A 24401-nucleotide genomic window follows, 5' to 3' on the forward strand; every position below is an offset into this window, starting at 1 on the left:
ATCTTTGGACTGTGGGAGGAAACCGGAGCGCCCGGAGGAAACCCACGCAGACATGGGGGAGAATGTGCAAACTCCACACAGTATATAATCTAGGGAATAGCCTAGTGATCGTATATAACACGGGGGAGAACGTGCAAATTCGGCACAGTCAACGAGGCCGGAATTGACTCGATGATTCTCTCTGATTTATTTGTTTTATTTAATTGACTCTGTCTAATTGGGCCCGGGCCCCTGGTGCTGTGGGGGCAACAGTGCTAACCACTGTGCCACCCTTAATGATGGAATGCCCCACGAATTTGCCTGTCATCCTTGTGCAGGGGCCATGCTAATCTTCTCTGTATCGTTCCAATTTTAGTATATGTGCTGCCGAAGTGAGCTTTGATGATGGCCGTGGAAGCAGACAGTGCAAACAGGGTCCAGTGGTGGTTCTGGAGAGAGTGGATTGAGTAGGTTTACAGAGTTGACATTTGTCAAATGGTATGTGCCTGTTCACTCTAATGATCTAGTCCTCTTACTAAAAAAAAAAGTGTTTTAACTAATTGAACGGCAATCTAAACCATTTGGGAGTCAGGATGATTTATCCAGTAACCCATGTCATATTGCAACAGATGCTTAAATTTTCATTTTGGCCATTCTAATTCACTATAATACACAATTTATTCAATCAATTTTCAAAGTATTCTATTTGTTCAACATCCATCAGATGGATATAATGCCAGGTAATTTTAGAAGTGTGTTTTATTGCATTTGAGAAGAATACATTGCTTTTTTTTTGCCACAGCGTAACTGAGAATGGTGCAATAATGATTATACATGGCACTGGCAGGGCCAGATAAATCATCGTGTTGATGAATAATGACACTTTTCCAGCTTTTCATTGCAGAAGTGAAAAATTCAAGACCCTGCAGGCTGTGCAGTTTTGTTTTAAGTAACTTGCCAATGGGAAAATGGACTCGATCACAGGAAAGTTGAAACAAGCACTGAAATAAAACAGAGTCAACTCCTTGTGTCGAGTGGTTGAGAGAGTCACGTGTGAAGTGAACGGTTGTGTTCCATTGGGTTAATGGCATACGCCACTCCTGGCTTGGCAATCTCGCTCAGAAAAACCACGAGAAGGACCATCTGGCAAGTGGAGGAACCTCACTGCAAGTAGGGTGATATTCCGATGAGGAATAAGGATTTGATTTGATTTACTTTTCTCACATGAATTGGGATACAGTGAAAAGTATTGTTTCTTGAGCGCTTTACAGACAAAGCATACAGTTCATTGAGTACATAGGGGAGAAGGAAAGGAGGGGGTGCAGAGTGTAGTGTTGCAGTTATAGCTAGGGTGTAGAGTTGTATTGTTAAGGGTGCATTGTTAAGAGTAGGGGAGTGGCGGCACGGTGGCACACTGGTTAGCACTGCTGCCTCACAACCCCAAGGACCCGGGTTCAATTCTGGCCTCAAGTTACTGTCTGTGCAGAGTGTGCACGTTCTCCCCGTGTCTGCATGGGTTTCCTCCCACAGTCCGAAAGACGTGCTGGTTAGGGTGCATTGGCCGTGCTAAATTCTCCCTCAGTGTACCCGAACAGGCGCCGGAGTGTGTCGACTAGGGGATTTTCACTGTAACTTCATTGCAGTGTTAATGTCAGCCTACTTATAAACATAAAAAAGAGAGCGTTTGTTACTCTGCATGTAGCCATTCTACAGTTAACCTGACAGATACTGTGGGGCCCATGTTGGCAATGACAGTGACAGGTCAGTAAGGTCAAGTAAAGCATATGTGATCCTGGGCTTTCTACACAGAGACGTAGGGTACAACAGCAATGCTAAACCTGTGTGAATCTTTAGACCTCGAATGAGAGGGTGCAGGGATTGAAGGCTTCACTTACGTGGAGAAGATCGATTTGTCTTTAAAGCAGAAAAGGTCAGGGAGAGATTTAGAATCAGAGAAGAAACATAGAATCCCTGCAGTACAGAAGGAGGCCATTCAGCCCATCGAGTCTGCAACAACCAGAATCCCACCCAGGCCCTATCCCCGTAACCCCGCACAAAAACCCTGCTAATCCCCCTGACAGTCGGGGCAATTTAGCATGGCCAATCAACCTAACCTGCACATCTTTGTACTGTGGGAGGAAACGGGAGCACCCGGAGGAAACCCATGCAGACACGGGGAGAATGCACAAACTTCACACAAAACATTGACCCGAGGGCAGAATTGAACCTGGGTCCCTGGCGCTGTGAGGCAGCAGTGCTAACCACTGTGCTACCATACCATCCATTCCCCTAGCCCTACCCATCAAAATTCCCCATCAAAATGATGGATGCCTTCTCACAATTATAAGGGATTTTGATAGAAACTGTATTCAGGAGGATCAGCAACCAAGACACCGGTCGAAGATAACTGACAGCAGACCCAAGGGGAAGGGGAAGAGAATTGGGTTTACAAAGCCAGATATTATGATCCTGACTGAGCTGTCCGAAAGGGTGGTGGAGATAGATTCTACAGCAACTTTCAACGGGAAATCGGAAAGGGAAAAGGAAAATTACAGGATGAAAAAAAGTTTATTTATTAGTCACAAGTAGGCTTACATTCACACTGCAATGAAGTTACTGTGAAAATCCCCGAGTCGCCACACCCCGGCACCTGTTCAGGTACACAGAGGGAATTTAGCACGGTCAATTCACCTAACCAGCACGCCTTTGGACTGTGGGAGGAAACCGGAGCACCCAGAGGAAACCCACGCAGACATGGGGAGAACGTGCAAACTCCACACAGACAGTGGCCCAAGCCACGAATCAAACCTGGGTCCCTGACGCTGTGAGGCAGCAGTGCTAACCACTGTGCCACCGTGCCGCCCCAAGTTAAGGAAGTGGAACTAATTACATGGCTTGTTCAGAGGGGCAGCACGGGTTCCGATGGGCCGAATGGTCTCCGTGTGAGCTGGAAGATCTGATGATTTCTCAGCATTAAATACCTCTCATTGCAATGAGTGTAACACCGATCTAGCAAATGCTTTCAAAATAAAAGCAAAATTTCATTCAAAAATGTTACTTTGACCCCACATACAATTGCCTCCAATGGTGAGATTCATAGAGTCATAGAATCCCTACTGTGCAGAAGGAGGCCATTCGGCCCATCAAGTCTGCACCGACCACAATCCACCCAGGTCCTATCTCCATACCCAATGCATTTACCCTAGCCAGTCCCCTGACACTAAGGGGCAATTTAGCACGGCCAATCCACCTAACCCGCACATCTTTGGATTGGACAGATTGTCTGGACAACTTTAGAACAATTTGACACCAGTGAGTTAGACTAAGCCTCATGATAGCCCATCATATCATTAATAATTCTGCACATTTAAAATATGTTTTATTAATAACCTGTAGACTTTATTTATGACAGCAAGTGTGGAGACGTGATCCGCTTCTCCGCTGTCCCCACACCATTAATCTTAGATTGGAGCAGCGCCTCGGTCAAAAGCCAAAATATTACGTATGGTTCAATCAGATTAAGCAAACTCCAATTTCATAAGATGGTACTCAATTATTTTTTATACTTTCACAGGATGTGGACATTTGTTGCCCATCCATAATTGCCCTTCAACCTGAGTGGCTTGCTAGGCCATTTCCATAAGATCATAAGACATAGGAGCAGAATTAGGCCGCTCGGCCCATCGAGTCTGCTCCGCCATTCAGTCATGACTGATTTTTTTCTCATTCCCATTCTCTTGCCTTTTCCCCATAACCCCTGATCCCTTATTAATCAAGAACCTATCTATCTCTGTCCTAAAGACACTCAATGACCTAAAAATTTCAGAGGACAGTTAAGAGTCAACCATATTTTAAAAAGTGGTGGTTTAAAAAAAAGGGGCAGCATGGACAAGTTGGGCCGAAGGGCCTGTTTCCATGCTGTAAACCTCTATGACGTTGCTGTGGCTCTGGAGTCACATGTTGGCCACATCAGGTAAGGACGGCAGATTTGCTACCCTAAAGGGACATTAGTGAGCCAGATGGGTTTTTACAACAATCAATGATAGTTGCCATGGTCACTATGATCAAGGCCTGCTTTACATTCCAGTTTATTAACCAAAATTTAATTCCACTAGTCGCCATGATGGGATTTGAGCCCACATCCCCAGATAATTAGGCCTCTCGATTACTAGTCCAGAGACATTACCACCACAACCGCACCATCTCCTCTGATTCCACTTACGTCATAAGCACCAGCCTTAATTTGTTGATAAAGCTTATGCTGGTCCTCGTCCCAGAATGGAGGGTAGCCTACTAATAATATGTAGAGAATGACACCTGAAAGAAACCACAAATAAATAAACGTGTTAGAATTAATCTGTCAGACGGAGTCCGTCAAGTTAGTGTCTGCTGCCCCATTTCATAGCCTTCACCTGTCACATTATTGAGTACAGAGCAAGCGGCACCTCCACTGTATCCACGGCTCTATCTACTGGACTTCCCAAGAGCTGTCAGAACTCATTCAATAGGAGGAAGCAAGGGTGCAAAGACAAATCAAAGCACCGGCCCTGCTTCAATCCAGTATTGGAACCAACTCTGAGCTTCCAAAAAGGCTAATGGAGATCAACCCATTCTCCCATTGCACAGGAAAATAGGTAGGAAAGCAGGCTGTCATGAGGAGATTATAAAGTTTACAGATGGACATTGACAGGCTAGGAGAATGGGCTAGAATCTGGCAGGTGGAGTTTAATGTGGATAAATGTAGGGGTTATCCATTTTGGCCTGAAAAATAAAAGGGCAAATTATTATTTAAATAGGAAACAGATTCAAAAGGCGTCTGTGCAGAGGGATCTGGGTGTCGTAGTGAATGAGTCTCAAAGTGGGTATGCAGGTGCAGAAGGTTATAAGGATGGCAAATGGAATCTTGGCATTTATTGTGAAGGGGCCAGATTATAAAAGTAGAGAAATGTTGATACAATTTTATAAGGGATTGACACCACACTTGGAGTATTGTGTTCAGTTTTGGTCACCTTCTCTGAGGAAGGATGTGGCGGCACTAGAGGCAGTTCAGAAGAGGTTCACTAGATTGATTCAAGGATTTGGAGGGGCTGTCATATGAGGAGCGGTTGAGTAGCTTGAGCTTGTACTCGCTGGACTACAGAAGTATTGGGGGGGGGGATTTGATTGAGGTATATAAAATACTCAACGGGATTGATTATGTAAATGTTAACCAAATGTCCATAAGACCATAAGACATAGGAGCGGAAGTAAGGCCATTCGGCCCATCGAGTCCACTCCACCATTCAATCATGGTTGATTTCAACTCCATTTACCCGCTCTCTCCCCATAGCCCTTAATTCCTCGAGAAATCAAGAATTTATCAATTTCTGTCTTGAAGACGCTCAACGTCTCGGCCTCCACAGCCCTCTGTGGCAATGAATTCCACAGACCCACCACTCTCTGGCTGAAGAAATTTCTCCTCATCTCTGTTCTAAAGTGACTCCCTTTTATTCTAAGGCTGTGCCCCCGCGTCCTAGTCTCCCCTGTTAATGGAAACAACTTCCCTACGTCCATCCTATCTAAGCCGTTCATTATCTTGTACGTTTCTATCAGATCTCCCCTCAACCTCCTAAACTCCAATGAATATAATCCCACGATCCTCAGACGTTCATCGTATGTCATTCCTGGGATCATCCGTGTGAATCTCCGCTGGACCCGCTCCAGTGCCAGTATGTCCTTCCTGAGGTGTGGGGCCCAAAATTGCTCACAGTACTCCAAATGGGGCCTAACCAGTGCTTTATAAAGCCTCAGAAGTACATCCCTGCTTTTGTATTCCAAGCCTCTTGAGATAAATGACAACATTACATTTGCTTTCTTAATTACGGACTCAACCTGCAAGTTTACCTTTGTCCTCCTTTCTAGAACAGTCTGGGACAAGAGGTCATAGTTGCAGAGTAAATGGGGGGAGGTGCAAGACAGAGATAAGGAGAAGCTACTTCTCACAGAGGGTTGAGAATCTATGGAACTCTCTGCCCCAGAGAGCAGTGGGTGCAGAATCAAACAATGGATTCAAGAGATTGATAGATAAATATTTGATCAAAAGCAGGATAAAGAGCTATGGGGAAAAGGCAGGGAAGTGGAGTTAGGATGAGATGGAGATCCGCTTTGATCATATAGAATCGCGGAGAGGGGGCTCGAAGGGCTGAATTGCCTACTCTCACCCCTAATTCCTATGTTCTTATTCAAAACATGAGAATTAATGAGTGCTTGTGGAAGTTATTGGTTTATTTTTGAAGACCGGTTACCTCGAACCCTGGGAGTACCATCCAAATAGTTGCCTTTCCCACTCACCGCATGCCCAGATATCGACTGGCTTTCCGTATGGATCTTTTCTTAAAACCTCTGGGGAGAGATATCCAGGAGTACCTGCAAACCCTGGGGGGGAACAAAACATCCAGATGTGATTTCCTTTCCATTAACATTGGTTCATCCGCTGAAGAACAGCAGCATTACAACAGTTCTGTTCCATGCATTGAACTATAATAACTCCAGGAGTCGGCGGTGAAGGAACCGTGCTTTTATTGCACAAAATGAAAATAAACAATAACCACAAGCCTGTGGTGAACGCAACAGGTCCCAACCGGGAGTAAAAGGTTAATGGACCCTCTCAGGGTCTTGCTTTATACAGGGCTCGGTATCCAAGCTCCACCTGGTTGGCTAATTACCAATTTCCAGGCAGCTTGTATTCAACAAGCCCAAATGGGAGGTGAATTAGTGATTCCCCATGCAGATCCTGGGGGTTATCACATGAATGCGGCACCAGGTTTAAACTATTTTTTGCCTCACTGTCCAGTGCACACACAAAGTCAATCATTGAGACGTCAAATAAGGACAAACAATTTGGCGTTGATTTTGACCAAGTTACTCGGCAATTACAATGGCCTAATACATCATCAAGACTTTTCATACAACCAAATACATTGAAGAATGGTGCCTGTTATGTCGGCAAATGAATAAAGTAAAGAGCAACGTGAGTTGTGAGGCAGAAGAGTATCCATGGAGTTTCTGAAGCAACCAGAACTTGGTCAAAGAAGTGTGTTTGATAGACAAAGATACGAATGAGGAGGAATAGGCCATTCAGTCCCTCGAGCCTACTCCGCCATCCAATAAGATCATGGCTAATCTAATTGTGGCCTCACCTTGCCACTTTGCTATCTATCCCCATCACCCTGTGACTCCTTTCTTATTCAACAATCTCTGTAACTCTGCCGTACAAATATTCACAGGTTGTGGGCTTACTGGCAAGGCCAGAATGTTTTGTCCATCCCTAGCTGTCCTTGAGCTAAGTGGCTTACTGGACCTTTTCAGAGAACGGCTACGAATCAACCTCATTGCTGAGGGTCTGCAGGCAGATGTAGAATAGAATCATAGAATCCCTACCGTGCAGGAGGCGGCCATTCGGCCCATCGAGTCTGCACCAACTACAATCCCACCCAGGCCCTGTAACCGCACATATTTACCCGACTAATCCCCCTGACACTAAGGGGCAATTTAGCATGGCAGATCCACCTAACCCGCACATTTTTGGACTGTAGGAGGAAACTGGGTCACCCAGAGGAATCCCATGCAGACACGGAGAGAACATGCAAACTCCACTCCAATCCCAACAGTGCAGAAGAGGCCATTGGGTCTGTCAAGTCTGCACCGACTCTGACAGAGTATATTACCCAATCTCTCTCCCCCTCCACCTCCGATTTATCTCCGTAGCCTCACACATTTACCATGGCCAATCCACCCAACCCGCACACCTTTGGAGTGTGGGGAGAAACCAGAGCACCCGGAGGAAACCCACTCAGACACAGACAGTCACACAAGGCTGGAATCGAGCCGGGTCCCTGGCGCTGTGAGGCAGCAGTGCTAAGTGTCACAGATTATAAAATTCTTTAATGAAGCATGTGTTTTGTATCACATTATCGCTACACTTGTTAGTGATCCCCCACCGGCTGATCACTGCCCCTGATACACCCGTCATGGCCAATCGCTGCCCCAGATATCACCGTTCATGAGCGCAAGACTGATGACTCCAGCAATATGGGGCCAATCTCACTGGCTCTCCTCACCGATTGACTGGCGTGGCGAACCAGTGAGGTCGTCCCCTTAGGTCAGAATTGCAATTTATCTCATGCCGGGCGAGACACACTAAATGGACTTGGACAAGAAGACACACTCTGGGAGAGATCAGCGCGCGTGGGACTGTGTCCTAGAATCAGTCAGTCTCTTTAAAATCAGAGGGAAATATATCGGGGGGTGGAGGTGGTGATAAGATTATTAAAAGGACTGTAGTTAAGACATCTCTTAAGAAATCTCCTTTGCACTCTTTCCAGTGTCTCCACATCCTCACTATAAGAAGGATGTGGAAGCGCTGGAAAGAGTGCAAAGGAGATTTACCAGGATGCTGCCTGGTTTGGAGGGGAGGTCTTATGAGGAAAGGTTGAGGGAACTTGGGCTTTTCTCTTTGGAGCGGAGGAGGTTGAGAGGAGACTTGATAGAGGTTTATAAGATGATGAGGGGGATAGATAGAGTGAACGTTCAAAGACTATTTCCTCGGGTGAATGGAGCGGTAACTAGGGGGCATAACTATAGGGTTCATGGTGGGAGATATAGGAAGGATGTCCGAGGTACGTTTTTTACTCAGAGAGTGGTTGGGTTGTGGAATGGACTTGCCTGCAGGGATAGTGGAGTCAGACACTTTAGGAACATTTAAGAAGCTATTGGATAGGCACATGGAGCACTTCGGGATGATAGGGAGGAAATAGCTTGATCTGGGTTTCAGACAAAGCTCGGCACAACATCGTGGGCCGAAGGGCCTGTTCTGTGCTGTACTGTTCTATGTTCTATCCAAGCTTCAGATGGACCGGGTGGCCTCCTCTTGTCTTGTATGAGTCTACAAGTCAGGAGTCTGAAAGCAGTCGCTTGAGAATGATTAAATAGGAAAGCTCAAGACACAAGGTCAAGAAAAGGTCTTGAGAATTGGATACTTGGCAATCTTGGATTATGTTGTCAATCCTTTAAACTTGTCCATTACCTGAGAAAGCTAAAAGTGCCACAGAATGATATACGCACACAGAGGCAATAGGTCATTACGCTGTCAGGCAATGAGTAATACTCAGATTAAGCAGCTGGCAGCTTTAGAGGCGTCGTTAAATATTAATTAAACCCATTTAGGAAGAAACGTGACTGGGTGACAGAGTCAGGGAGGTGGACTGGATTCTGAGTTCCGAGTGGCAGCTTTAAGGGAGCAGCCCTCTATCCTCAATGACTGGAAATAAACCCAAACACACGGTGAGCGTTTTGAGGGGTCTTGATGGAGTAGGGGGCAAACTATTTCAACAGGGAATCAGGGGACAGGTTTCAGATGATTGGTAAAAGAACTGGGATTGCGTGGTAGGGGAGAGTGAGAGAATTTGTTATAAAAATGCAATGAAATGTTGTATTCTGGAATGCCTCGCCTGTAAGGATGGTGGAAGCAGGTGGAAGGGTCACTTCCAAAAGGGAACTGGGTAAATAATCGAAGGAGACAAACCTATGTGGGAAGGGCAGGGCCACGGAACAGACTGAGTCGCTCCTCCAAAGAGCCAGCACAGGTACAATAGCGAGCAGCAGGACCTGGGTGCCCTTGTGCACCAGTCGCTGAAGGTAAGCATGCAGGTGCAGCAGGCGGTAAAGAAGGCAAATGGTATGTTGGCCTTCATTGCGAGAGGTTTTTGAGTACAGGAGCAGGGATGTGTTGTTGCAATTATACAGGGCCTTGGTGTGGCCACAACTAGAGTATTGCGTGCAGTTTTGGTCTCCTTTTCTGAGGAAGGATGTTCTTGCTCTCGAGGGAGTGCAGGGAAGGTTTACCAGGCTGATTCTGGAGATGGTGGGACTGATGTATGAGGAAAGATTGATGAGGTTAGGACTGTTTTCACTGGAGTTCAGACGAATGAGGGGGGATCTCAGAGACTTATAAGATTCTAACAGGACTGGACAGGGTAGATGCAGGGAGGATGTTCCCGATGGTGGGGGAGTCCAGAACCAGGGGTCACAGTCTGAGGATTCAGGGTAGGCCATTTAGGACGGAGGTGAGAAGGCATTTCTTCACCCAAAGAGTGGTGAACCTGTAGAATTCATTACCACAGGAAGTAGCTGATGCCAAAACATTGAATGTATTCAAGAGGCGGCTGGATATAGCACTTGGAGCGAATGGGATCAAAGGTTATGGGGAGAAAGCAGGATTAGGCTATTGAGTTGGACGATCAGCCATGATTGTGATGAATGGGGAAGCAGCTCAAAGGGCCAAGTGGCCTCCTCCTGCTCCTATCTTCTATGTAATAGCTCGGAAAACCTCATCGCGTACTGTCTGACTCTGCCTTTATTTCAACTCAGGCTCCAGAGAGGCAGAGGGGAGGGGGAGGGGAGGGAGAGGGGATGGGGAGGGAGAGGGGCTGGGGAGGGATTCCACCCTGCACGGGGCTCCCGAGGTACAATAATGCTTTCTGAGGACTTGAATAGGTAAGTGTAAATGACAGAGGCCCATGTTTCAGTGATCATGTTTGCCTAAGGTAGGTGGTGTTTGAATCCACTGAACAAATATTTGAGTAGGCTTTTCATACAATTAACACAGCTCTAAGGTGGTTGCTTAGCACAGGTGCATGGTACTTGCAACTTTGACTAGTGGCTGCCCGTACAACATCAGCCGTGTTTAATTCAGTCTCCCCGTAAGACATTTTGAAAGAAAGTTGCTGCTTCATTCAGAGGTCTGCCTTAACCAATTCTCCCTCACTGAACCATTGAGGTCAATAGCGTAGATGCACTCAAGTGGAAGCCAGATAAACATGAAGGAGAAAGGAATAGAATGTCCTCTTGATAGTGTGAGATGGAGAATGGGGTGAAGGATGTATGAAGCCAGTGGTTATAGGCCAGTTGGGCTAAATGGCTGCTTTCTCTATTGCAAATTCATTCAATTACATTTAATGTTGTTACCATCACTGAATCCCCCACTGTCAACATCCTGGGGGTTACCATTGACCAGAAACTCAACTGGACTCACCACATAAACACAGTGGCTACAAGAGCAGGTCAGAGGCTAGGAATACTGCGGTGAGTAACTCACCTCCTAACTCCCCAAAGCCTATCCACCATCTACAAGGCACAAGTCAGGAGGGTGCTGGAATAGATGCAGCTCCAACAACACTCAAGATGCTCGACACCATCCAGGACAAAGCAGCCCCGCTTGACTGGCACCACATCTACAAACATCAACTCCCTCCATCACCGACACTCAGTAGCAGCAGTGTGTACTATCTACAAGATGCACTGCAGCAATTCACCAAAGATCCCTAGACAGCGCCTTCCAAACCCACGACCACTTCCATCTAGAAGGACGAGGACAGCAGATACATGGGGACGCCACTACCTGCAGGTTCCCCTCCAAGGCACTCACCATCCTGACTTGGAAATATATCGTTCCTTCACAGTCGCTGGGTTGAAATCCTGGAACTCTCTCCCTAATGGCATTGTGGGTCAACCCACAGCACATGGACTGCAGTGATTCAAGAAGGCAACTCACCACCACCTTCTCAAGGGCAACTAGGGATGGGCAATAAATGCTGGCCAGCCAGCGACCTAACTAGAACGCTGCAGTAACCATTAAATTCTGGAAATGAGCATTGTGCTATGTGAAACTTGATGCATTTGTGTTTACTTGGTCACCATATTAAAGGTGTTAACCCATTTTTGCATAATGCCCCTGTTAAAATAGCATTCAGACTGTGATCATTCCTGACGAAGGAAGTTATTCAACCCACTTTCCTTTCACTGAAGAACCCAATAGCTTTTTAAATACCAACAGGTTCCTTGCTCCATCTGGAAATCTATTCCACATATTGATGACGTTGTGGAAAAGAGAATTCCCCGGCACTGCTTTCTAATTTACCGTTTGCTGGTTCAGAATTGATTCCCCAACTTCTGCTCCTGAAATGTAATTTTCTCTAACATTCTAGATCCACCTTGTACATTTCTTTGAACTATCTGAAACCTCTTGTCTTTTGGACACCTTTCCAGACCAGAGAAGATCCCAAGTTTCCGCTGGTCTTTCTTCATAACAACTTGCATTTAAACAGTGTTGGGGAAAATAATGGCCAAGTGCTAATTGCATGTTAGTTACATTGGACTAATTACAATGTCAATCACATTGGTCGGATACACAGGGGATACACAGGGGAAGGACATTGTTCAATGATCTGTGTGGAGCACATTTGGATAGGGCTGAGCAAGTGATGGCCTAGTGGTATTGTCCCTGGACTAGTAAGCTGGAGTCCGACTGTAAATTCTGGGGACCCAAGAATACAAGAGCAGGGATGTACTGCTGAGGCTGTACAAGGCTCTGGTCAGATCCCATTTGGGATATTGTGAGGAATACCTAAGGATGGATGCGCTGGCCTTGGAAGGGGTCCAGAAGGAGGCTCACAAGAATGATCCCAGGAATGAAGGGTTTGTCGTATGAGGAGCGGTTGAGGAGTCTGAGTCTATATTCAATGGAGTTTAGAAGGATGAAGGGGGATCTAACCGAAACTTATAGAATACTGAGGGGCCTAGATAGAGTGGACGTGGAGAGGATGTTTCCACGAGTGGGAGAGACTAGAACTCGAGGGCACAACCTCAGAGTGAAGGGACGCTCCTTTAAACAGAGATGAGGAGGAATGACTTCAGCCAGAGAGTGGTGAATCTGTGGAACTCTTTGCCGCAGAAGGCTGTGGAGGCCGGGTCATTGAGTGTCTTTAAGACAGAGATAGATAGGCTCTTGATCAATAAGGGGATCAAGGGTTACGGGGAGAAGGCAGGAGAATGGGGATGAGAAAAATATCCGCCATGATTGAATGGCGGAGCAGACTTGAGTGGCCTAATTCTGCTCCTATGTCTTATGGTCTTACGACTCAGGTTTGAAATTTAAAAATCTGGAATTAAAAGTCAAATGAGTGAATGAACCACACAAACTGATGGAGAGAAATTATAAAGAGGGCACAATGCCCCAGCAGGGAATGTCACCCCTGTCATTTTTTACTTAATTTATTGATGACTAGTTTTACTAAAAGAGTATAAATAGAGGACAGTTGGGACACTGGGGGTGTGTGAGGAGAGCTATGAGACTGAGCAAAAATCAATAAACTCCATCAATAAAGAAAAGTTCTGTGTCTTGGTTTCTGCTTCACCAGCTAGCTTGTTTTGAATGAATCATAAAATCCCGATGGTGCAGACGGAGGCCATTCGGCCCATCAAGCCTGCACTGACAACAATCCCACCCAGCCCGTAGCCCCATGTACTTACCATGCTAATCCCCCTCGTCTACACACCTTGGGACACTAAGGGGCAATTTAGCACGGACAATCACCCTAATCTGCACATTTTTGGATTGTGGGAGGAAATCGGAGCACCCGGAAGAAACCCACGCAGACACAGGGAGAATGTGCAAACTCTGCACAGTCACCCGACGCCGGAATTGAACCCGGTTCCCTGATGCTGTGAGGCACAGGGCTAACCACTGTGCCACCGTGCCGCCCCAATGATTTGACTTGATTTGTTATTGTCACATGTATTGTTGTACAGTGAAAAGTATTGTTTCTTGCAGACAAACATACCGTTCATAGAGTACATAGGGGAGAAGGAAAGGATAGGGTGCAGAATATAGTGACTCAGTTAAAGATAGGGTGGAGAGAATGGTAAGACTATATGATGCACCATCAATCGAGCAAAGACTAGTTTGTATGCAAGAATAGGCTTTTATTAGCAAAAGACTTGGAGCACACCCATGCCGATGAACTGGTCCAGACTGAGGCAGGGGGGGTGGGGAGCAGTTGCCTTTATACCTGGACCGGGGGGGGGGCGGGGGGGATGAGTCTCGGGTAGGGCCGGCAGGGATGTGTTCAGGCATGTCACATATACAGGTAATAAGCTAACAGTGGCTTACCACACTATATATGATAGGACCATTCAAATTCTATCTGACACCTTTTTACATTGCATGGTTACTTACATATGAATATACGAATTAGGAACAGGCTACTTGGCCTTCCAGCCTGCTCTGCCACTCAATGAGATAGCTCTGTCCTGAAAACATTCAAAGACTCTGCTTCCATTGTACTTCCATCAGGCAGCACACTGCTGCCTCACAGCGCCAGGGACCCGGGTTCGATTCCAGCCTCGGGTCACTGTCTGTGTGGAGTTTGCACATTCTCCCCGTGTCTGCGTGGGTTTCCTCCGGGTGCTCCGGTTTCCTCCCACAGTCCAAAGACGTGCGGGTTAGGTGGATTGGCCATGATAAATTGCCCCTTACTGTCCCAAAATGCGTAGGTTAGGGGGATTAGTGGGATAAATGTGTGGAGTTACGGCAATGGGGTGGGCCTGGGTAAAGATGTTGGAGGGTCGTTGCAGACTCGATGGGCCAAATGGCCTCCTGCACTGTCGGGATTCTATGATTTTCCAAAGACTCACTACCCTCAGAGAAAAAAAAATCTTCTCATCTCTGTCGTAAATGAGCGGCCTCTTATTTTTAAACAGTGAGCCCTCGTTCCAGATTCTCTCATAAGAGGAAACATCCTTTCCACATCTAACCCTCAGGAACTTTTATGTTTCAACCATCCTGTGCTATTTCTTGGGCAGCACAGTGGTTAGCACTGCTGCCTTATAGCGCCAGGGACCCGGGTTCGATTCCCAGCTTGGGTCACTGGCTGTGTGGAGTTTGCACGTTCTCCCCGTGTCTGTGTGGGTTTCCTCCGGGTGCTCCAGTTTCCTCCCACACTCCAAAAATGTGCAGATTAGGTGGATTGGCCGTGCTAAATTGCCACCTGGTGTCAGGGGGACTAGCTAGGGTAAATGCATGGGGTTATGGGGATAGGTGGGATTGTGGTTGGTGCAGACTCGATGGGCCGAATGGCCTCCTTCTGCACTGTAGGATTCTATGGTCTAAGTCGCCTCTTACTCTTCTAAACTCCAGTGGATACAAGCCTAGCCTGTTCATCCTTCCCTCATTTGCTCTCACATGTCTGCATTCGACATACGGAATAATATTCATCTCTTTTTTTCCCCCGTGCAGTACAAATTGTGCCAGGCTCCTAGTCTGTGTCATATTGCATTGCAAGTTACATGTCATCCAACATACACCACTCTTTATTCATTCTTTCTGGGTGTCGCTGGCAAGGCCAGTCTTTTTTGCCCATCCCTAATTGCCCCCGAGAAGGTGGTAGTAATAATTTAAAAGCCAAGTGCGGATGCTGGAATCTGAAACAAAAACAGAAAACGCTGGAAAATCTCAGCAGGTCAGACAGCATCTATGGGGAGAGAATAGAACCAACGTTTCGAGTCTAGATGACCCCTCGTAAGATTTTTTTTTTTTACAGAACTGTAAGATTTTTGAACAGTAAAGGAATTAAGGGTTACGGTGAGCGGGCGGGTAAGTGGAGCTGAGTCCACAAAAAGATCAGCCATGATCTTATTGAATGGTGGAGCAGGCTCGAGGGGCCAGATGGCCTACTCCTGCTCCTAGTTCTTGTGTTTGTCGGAGTGGTAATAATTTAATTGGCTTGCCGGGCCATTTCAGAGGGCAGGTGAGAGTCAACCACATTGCTGTGGCTCTGGAGTCACATGTAGGCCAGACCGGGTAAGGACGGCAGATTTCCTTCCTTAAAGGACATTAGTGAACCAGATCTGTTTTATTTTTCTACAAAAACCTGGTAGTTTCTTTTTTTTTAAAAAAGTGTTTTTACTCCATCCTTCGAGTCACAAAGCCAATGCTCAGAGTGGACCGGATGGATTCGAACCCTTGCTTGCTCCAAAAACCAAATTCAAAATCCAATTGAATCCAATTCATGGTCCCCAGAAGAGAGACAAACAAGATCCAAGCTGACAAGGTAAAGCATTGTGCCCCATCTTGGGCTTGATCCAACGATGTTTGGTCTCAGCAAAACAGCCCATGGCCACCATTACTGATGCAGGCATTTCATTCCAGAATTGTTTAATTATTCTCCCAGCTGCCTTTGTGGGATTTGAACTCTTGTCTCCAGATCATTAGTCCAGGCCACTGAATAACTAACGAGTCAGCAGTGGAGTTAGTGCACTACTGTACCCAACATAGGCGCCATGATAATCTAATCTCGCCATTAACCTGAAAGTACAAAGCTGTTTCTGCTCTCGAGCGCTGTTCAGGTAATTACTGCTTCAACTCCCACTGTCTATGCTGTGTTTTGACTATTTTAGCAGAGGGAAAGTGCTGTATGTAACACAGTAACAGCATCAGCCAAAGCTTCCTTCGATGCTGCTCCAGTAAGCTTTTTAAAATTCTTTTTTTCTATTCATTCATGGGACATGGGCGTCGCTGGCTCGGCCAGCATTTATTGCCCACCCCTAGTTGCCCTTGAGAAGGTGGTGGTGAGCTGCCTTCTTGAATCATTGCAGTCTATGTGCAGTGGGTTGACCCACAATGCCGTTAGGGAGGGAATTCCAGGATTTTGACCCAACGATAGTGAAGGAAGGGCGAAATATTTCCAAGTCAGGATGGTGAGTGGCTTGGAGGGGAACTTGCAGGTGGTGGTGTTCCCCACGTATCTGCTGCCCTTGTCCTTTTAGATGGAAATGGTTGCGGGTTTGGAAGGTGCTGACTAAGGATCTTTGGAGAGTTGCTGCAGTGCATCTTGTAGATGGCACACACTGCTGCTACTGAGCGTCGGTGGTGGAGGGAGTGGATGTGGTGCTTGTCCTGGATGGTGTCAAGCTTCTTGGGGGTTGTTGAAGCAGCACTCATCCAGGCAAGTGGGGAGTATTCCATCGCACTCCTGAATCCTATCACCCATGCCTAATGACATTACTAGCCAGTGACCAGTGCTTTACACCCTGTTGACTTAGAGGGCCAGTGAGCCCTGTTGCTAGTTGTCAAGTGTTAGTCGCAGCTTCACTTGAACACTTGCGTCCTCATTATCAGTATCTTTAATGAGGAACACTAGTTTTTCTTTTAAAAAAGCAGTTTTGTAAAACGTTCAGCTGCACAACTGTTGTGACAAGACAGGGAGTATTAAATTAAATGTTTCTTTGCAAAAATATGACAACTGGTTTGAATCCAGTTAATTGAGCTGTGAGGGAAGACTCACATTTATATAATGTCTTATCCCATGTCAGAAACACTTTACAACATCGAATTACTCTGGCACCATTGGCAGCCATTAGTCATCTCACACACAATGATCTCACAGAAACAGGAATGAGAGGTACAAGGGAGGAATGTTGGCTAGGATACAAGAGGTGAATTTCCTATTCTTACCAAAGTGGTGCCAATGGGATTTACGCCGAGCAAGCCTTGGTTTGGTGCCTTGGGCAAAGGAGGGTGCCTCTGACAAGGCAGCACCCCTTCACTACTGCATTCCTGCATCAGTCTGCATTATACAGAATCCCTACAGCGCAGAAGGCTGCCATTTGGCCCATCCGAGCCTGCACTGAAAACAATCCCACCCAGGCTCTATCCCCACATATTCATCCTGCAAATCCCCCCGACACTAAGGGGCAACTAAGTGGTGGCACAGTGGTTAGTTTAAAGTTTAATTATTAATGTCACAAGTAGGTTTACATTAACACTGCAATTAAGTTACTGTGAAAATCCCCTACTCGCCACCTACTCCGACGCCTGTTCGGGTACACTAAGGGAGAATTTAACATGGTCAATGCACTTAACCAGCTCGTCTTTCGGACTGTGATAGGAAACCGGAGCACCCGGAGGAAACCCACACAGACACGGGGAGGACGTGCAAACTCCACACAGACAGTGACCCGAGGCCAGAATTGAACCCGGGTCCCTGGCGCTGTGAGGCAGCAGTGCTAACCACTGCACCGCCCAAAACCAGGAGTGGAACACAAGCTTCTGATTCAGAGGCAACTCTGATTTCGACTGAGCCCAGGCTGACACTCAGGTCCCCAATTGCGACTGTTCACTGCTAGCGGGGGTGCCTTGTCTGATGACTGAGCACACCACAAAATCAGGAGCATGCTTCCCACGATTTCCCATGTATTAAAACTCATGGAAGGAGTTCCTGTGCTCTGTCACCTGTGGAAGCATTCCTGGTTGGGCCTTTACATCCGTTCAGGACGGATGGGATGACTTGAAGGCACCAAGTGTTGGAGACTAATGGCCCTGATCGTGGGCTGGTAGAGATGGGATTGTAAAATGAATGTCGCCACAGTCCCAGAGGACCATGGGCCGCTCTTCCCCTCGAGGGGGAGATCTGACTGGTGTTGGTTTAACCTGAAGTTCGCCACACCTCAGGCGAGGGGCAACGTTGAGAAGGCGGGGCCTTCATGAATAACCTCAGCCGGTACGGGAATTGAACCTGCACTCCTGGCTTGGCTCATTATCCGTATTATACCACATTTGTCATGCAGATGCCCACACACTCAGCCTGTCCAAATCACACTGAAGCAGCTCCGCATCCTCCTCACAGCTCACCCTCCCACCCAACTTTGTATCATCTGTAAATTTGGAGATAATACATTCAGTTCCCTCTTCCAAACAGTTGGGGTCCCAGCACAGATCCCTGCGGAACCCTACTAGTCACTGACCGCCAATCAGAAAAAGACCCATTTATGCCAACTCTTTGCTTTCTATCTGCTAACCAGCTTTCTATCCATCTCAAGACATTAACTGCAATCCCACGTGCTTTAACTTTACAAAGTGGTCAGTTATGTGAGACCTTATCGAAAGCCTTCTGAAAGTCTGAATAAACCACATCCACTCATTCTCCTTGGTCAACTCTAACAATTACATCCTCAAAAAATTCCAATAGATTCGTCAAGCATGATTTCCCCTTTGTAAATCCATGCTGACTTTGTCTGATTATACCACTATCTTCCAAATGCCAAGTTATGGTAGCCTTGATAATGGACTCTCGCTACTTCCCCAGAACCGACGTTAGGCTCACTGGTCTATAATTCCCCCGTTTTCTCTCTACCTCCCTTTAACATAGCAAAATGTCCCAAGGTGCTACACAGAGCTGTATGGAGAAAGAAACAAACATTAAAACTTTATTTATTCGTGTCACAAGTAGGCTTACATTAACACTGCAATGAAGTCACTGTGAAAGTCCCCTAGTCGCCACGCTCCAGCGCCTGTTCGGGTACACTGAGGGAGAATTTAGCACAGCCAATGCATCTAACCAGTATGTCTTTCGGACTGTGGGAGGAAAGCGGAGCACCGGGAGGAAACCCACACAGACACGGGGAGAACGTGCAGACTCCACACCGACAGTAACCCAAGCCGGGAATCGAACCCAGGTCCTTGGCGCTGTGAGGCAGCAGTGCTAACCCACTGCGCCACCGTGCCGCCTGTGGTTATCAATAGATGGGGGGGAGATGTGGGGGTGTGCGGTGACGAGTGGGCAGCGTTGACAAAGCTTTGGGGAAGATATCAGCTCAGCCAGGACATGGTGGCAAGATGATGGACAGGGGCAGCTCAGCTGGTCCAACAGAACTGCGTCGCACTCTGGTGCTGCCTTCGGAGTCACCGTTCCCAACACCAGCTCCCCCAGTGCCAACAGTGTAACCACTACAGAGAGGTCAAGAAAACAGGTGCCAACCCCAAAGCCAATTGAGGGTTAAGAAAATGTGGATGACATTCCAGTGAGAGCTACAGGGCTCAGCTACTCAAGGGGTCACGGGGGAATTCCCCCATCGCAGAGCAGTAAATTATAGTTTTAATTAGTATTAATGCTTTTAATTTCAGTTAGTGCCTTTAATTAAATTACAAACAGAGTAAGCCTATTAACTCTGGGTCAAATAAGACAGAATTATAACTCTTTCATTGACAATTTACGTACGAGAAGATTTCCTTTTAGGCGTATTTGGAAAACATATCAATTGCCTCTCCACAATGTGTGCATCTACTCAGGACAGTCCTGTGGAGCTGTTCATCGTGAATCAAGGGGTAAGATACCCAGCCTCCCACCCATTGACTCTGTCCACACTTCCCGCTGCCTCGGCAAAGCAGCCAGCATAATCAAGGACCCCACGCACCCCGGGACATTCTCTCTTCCACCTTCTCCCGTCGGGAAAAAGATACAAAAGTCTGAAAACACGTGCCAACCGACTCAAGAACAGCTTCTTCCCTGCTGTAATCAGACTTTTGAGTGGACCTACCTGATATTAAGCTGATCTTTCTCTTCACCCTACCTGTAACTGCAACACCATATTCTGCACCCTCTCCTTTCCGTCTCCCCTATGTATTGGGAGGGTGGTGGAGGCAGGTTGCCTCACATCCTTTAAAAAGCATCTGAGTGAGCACTGGGCACGTCATAACACAGTAAGAAGTTTAACAACACCAGGTTAAAGTCCAACAGGTTTATTTGGTAGCAAAAGGCACACAAGCTTGTGTGTGGAAATTCCGAAAGCTTGTGTGGCTTTTGCTACCAAATAAACCTGTTGGACTTTAACTTGGTGTTGTTAAACTCCTTACTGTGTTTACCCCAGTCCAACGCCGGCATCTCCACATCATCACGTCATAACATTCAGGGCCGTGGACCAAGTGCTGGCAAATGGGATTAGGTGGGTAAGTTAGATGTTCCTCACATGTTGAGGTAGACTAAATGGGCCGAAGGGCCTCTTTTGCACGGAGAGATTCTGCAAAGTATCCGTGACAACAGTGCATCACACCGAGTGTTGTAGATTTAGTGGATTTTGTATTCTGACATAGTGCTTCGTAAACAGGAACATTTAGTGATGAAATAATGTGATTTAGAACTCACTTACTCATGTTGCTTCAGGGTGAAAGCGTTTGTGTTTTCAATTTAGCCATAAGCAGCTGTGAACACTTATTTCTGCTACCCAGCTTGCAACCTTGTTAAAATGGTTCTCTCACACGCCAGAAGTCCGACTGACTGGATAATTTTAGTGAATGGCTCAGCTGCCAGGTATCCAGATGTTAATCCTGGCAAAGACAGCTGGATTTGTATCCAGCTCAGACTGAATGAAGATGGCTGCCAGGGTCCTGTTTGAATTGAATGGGCGGTTCTGACGCATTCTGGCGGGGGGGGGGGGGGCTGGATCAATGAGGTAACGTACTAATTAGCTCTGAATCAGCAGTCTCCATCAAGCAAAGGGCAAGGACCACATGGGGTCATATCCCTGTTCGAGCTCATTGATAAACTTGATGTCCAAGTTGGACTCTCACTGGGCTGGAGAGACTTGACTCCAGATCTCTGTCTCTAAACCCAGGAGCGAACCTACTTGGATGGTCTTGGTGGAGCTTGTAAACTGTGGGGCAACCATTGAGCCACAGCAAGTTGCTCTTACACTGTGGCCGAAAAATGCTCTTAATGCAAATGCTGTCCTATTACTGCTATATTTGCATAATGGGAAAGGCTTAGAATGGGATGTCTAGTTTAGCTGTTTCATAGAATCCGTACAGTGCAGTGCCATTCAGCCCATCGAGTCTGCACCAACAACAATCCCACCCAAGCCCTATCCCTGTTACCCCGAGTATTTACCCTGCTAATCCCCCCCGAGGGCCAATTCGGCATGGCCAATCAACCTAACTCGCATATCTTTGGACTGTGGGAGGAAACCGGAGCACCCGGAGAAAACCCACGCAGACACGGGGAGAATGTGCAAACTCCACACAGATAGTCACCCGAGGCTAGAATTGAACCCGTGTCCCTGGCGCTGTGAGGCAGCAGTGCTAATCACTGTGCCTCACAGCGCCAGGGAACGGCCCCCTGAGACACAGAATGGAGAAATGAGGTGTCTCCTGCAGCAGGCTGTCATCTGGACCTCACAGCCGCAAACACATTTCGGGGGGGCCATTGCGTCCACGCCCTGCGGGGTGGAGCACGGAGAGGTCGAAGTCAGGATGCTATCCCGCTGGGTCAGTTATGGGAGAGTGGATTTGTTACGCTGCGGGGCAATTGCTGTTAATGTACAACAGGCCCATTGACAGCAGGGAAAAGGTTAACCATTCGACACAAAACTAACAGACGGCCAAGGCAGCAAACTGTCGCTTCTCTTTCCCAGTGCCGATGGGCCTGCAGCGCATTGGCAGCACCGAGTGTCCCTGAAATGATCACACAGCGATACCTGTTCTAACGTTCCAGAAAGGACTTGCCCAGTACGATGTTTGCTGGAGGATTGGTTTTAAATCAGTGAGAAACCAATTTATGTAAAACACGCCCGGGGCCAAGTGAAGCTGGAGCCAGAGATTTACTCATTCTCTCTGTGGCCGTAGAATCGCTACAGTGCGGAAGGAGGCCATTCAGCCCATCGAGTCTGCACCGACTCTCTGACAGAGCATCCCAACCAGACCCAACCCCCTGCCTTATCCCCGTAGCCCCCACGCATTTAGCAATCCACCTAACCTGCATATCTTTGGACATTAAGGGGCACTTTAGCGTAGCCAATCTACCTAACTCAAAAAAGATTTAGACACTGAGGGGCAATTTAGCATGGCCAATCCATCTAACTCACCCATCTTTGGACACTAAGGGGCAATTTAGCATAGCCAATCCACCTAACCTGCATATCTTTGGACCTTATTTATTGGCAGGATGTAAATAGATATACGCCCCCTGTGAAGTTATTGCTCATTTAATAAATGGATATAATCGCTGGGTCTTTCGGATACCTTGTTGGTTTGTGTTGGGCTTGTATCCATTGATGTTTGGAAGATGATGTTGTTGAATCAAATAAGATCCTGAGGGGACTTGACAGGGTGGATGCTAAAAGGTTTTCTCCCCTTGTGGGGGTGGGGGGGGAGTCCAGAATTAGAGGACACAATTTAAAAATAAGGGGTCTCCCATTGAAGATGAATAAGGAGAAGTGCCTTCTCCCAGAGGGTCGAGTCCTTCTGTGTCTGTGTATTTAATGGGAACTGCCTATGTAAACTTTGCACACTGTAACTGCACCCTCTGTCCACTGGGGGAGCTCATAGAATAGAATTGCTACAGTGCAGAAGAGGCCATTCGGCCTATCAAGTCTGCTTTGACTCTGCGACAGGCTCTAACCCTCACCTATCCCCAAAAAACCCACACAGTTCCCATGTCTGCACCAACTCTCAGACAGAGCATCTTCGACAGGCCCTAACCTGCACCCTATCCCCATAACCCCACACATTTCCCATGGCTAATCCATCTACCTATATATCTTGGGACACTAAGGGGCAACTTAGCACGGCCAATCCACCAAGCCTGCACATCTTTGGAGTGTAGGAGGAAACCGGGGCATCCAGAGGAAACCCACGCAGACACAGGGAGAAGGTGCAAACTCCACACAGAGAGTGACCCGAGGCTGGAATTGAACCCGGGTCCCTGGAGCTGTGAGGGCAGCAGTGCTAACCCACTGTGCCGCTGTCGTGCTTCAGTTCGAGTCTCCCAGCAATTCGCCCTCCACTGCAGAGGAACCTCTTGGTGCCAACCAGCTTTCACGTTCCTAATTTCCTGCCCCCTGTTTTTTGACATACCCTCCTCGTGCCATCCCACCGCACATTGACTGGAGCTGGGCAGAGCATTGAACAAGAGCTTTAAACCGAGGGTGGCGGCGCATCAGGTTCTACATTCTACTGCGACGGATCCGCAAAGGTTCAGGGACTTACCGAACCATGCCTGCTGGTCTCCCTGCACTTCGATTGCCAATCCAAAGTCGGCCAGCTTCACTGCGGCACTTTTACATTTACTGGCAAGCAGCAGGTTCTCTGGCTTTGAGGGGTGGCAAAACCACAGCAGTTATAGGAAAATGATGGAATTAACAAGAGAGGTAATTAATGACAAGTCAAAACACAAAGCTGGAGCTGTAACACTTAATAAATACTTGTCGACAGTTAACACTGATGCATCACAACTTAAAACAGATCAATCTTTCAGGGAATACAATGCAAATGTCATAGAATCATAGAAGTGCAGAAGGTGGCCATTCGGCCCATCGAGTCTGCACCGACAACAACTCCACCTGGGCCCTATCCCCACAGCCCCACATATTTACCCCACAAATCCCTCTAACCTACGCATCCTGGTGCTCTAAGGGGCAATTTAGCATGGCCAATGCACCTAACCCGCACATCTTTGGAGTGCGGGAGGAAACTGGAGCACCCGGAGGAAACCCACGCAGACACGGGGAGAACGTGCAGACTCCGCACAGACAATGACCCGAGGCCGGGAATCGAACCCGGGTCCCTGGAGCTGTGAGGGAGCGGCGCTAACCGCTCTGCCACCGTGCCGCCCGCCTGCTCGGCCAGACCCTTCAAACAGGTGCCCCCTTTACTACTCAATCTTTTAAGAGGTTTAATTGCCAAATTGGGAACTGTGGCCAGGCTGAAATTTCCGGCCGGTTTGTGAAATGCACAAAGGTTTCTAAAGCTGCTGTTCAAGCCCAGATGCTTCCGCTTG

General features: G+C 47.3%; 1 protein-coding gene and 1 non-coding gene across 7 annotated transcripts in view; both read right to left on the reverse strand.

Annotated features, from left to right (window-relative positions):
• Positions 1–24401, reverse strand: part of LOC144480213 (calcium/calmodulin-dependent protein kinase type II subunit gamma-like) — a 463856-nt gene that overhangs the window by 124970 nt on the left and 314485 nt on the right. For all 6 annotated transcript variants that reach the window (XM_078199435.1, XM_078199441.1, XM_078199439.1 and 3 more), the window contains exons 7-9: positions 23612–23714; positions 6310–6393; positions 4202–4296 (exon numbers count right to left, since the gene is read on the reverse strand). In XM_078199435.1, the coding sequence (XP_078055561.1) occupies positions 4202–4296; positions 6310–6393; positions 23612–23714 (282 nt within the window). The remainder of the gene's footprint in view (positions 1–4201; positions 4297–6309; positions 6394–23611; positions 23715–24401) is intronic.
• On the reverse strand, positions 273–377 carry LOC144480379 (U6 spliceosomal RNA). Its single transcript, XR_013495660.1, has one exon. It is a non-coding gene; the product is annotated as a U6 spliceosomal RNA (small nuclear RNA).

This window comes from Mustelus asterias, chromosome 28 (assembly GCF_964213995.1).
Source record: "Mustelus asterias chromosome 28, sMusAst1.hap1.1, whole genome shotgun sequence".
Taxonomy (NCBI): Eukaryota; Metazoa; Chordata; class Chondrichthyes; order Carcharhiniformes; family Triakidae; genus Mustelus; species Mustelus asterias.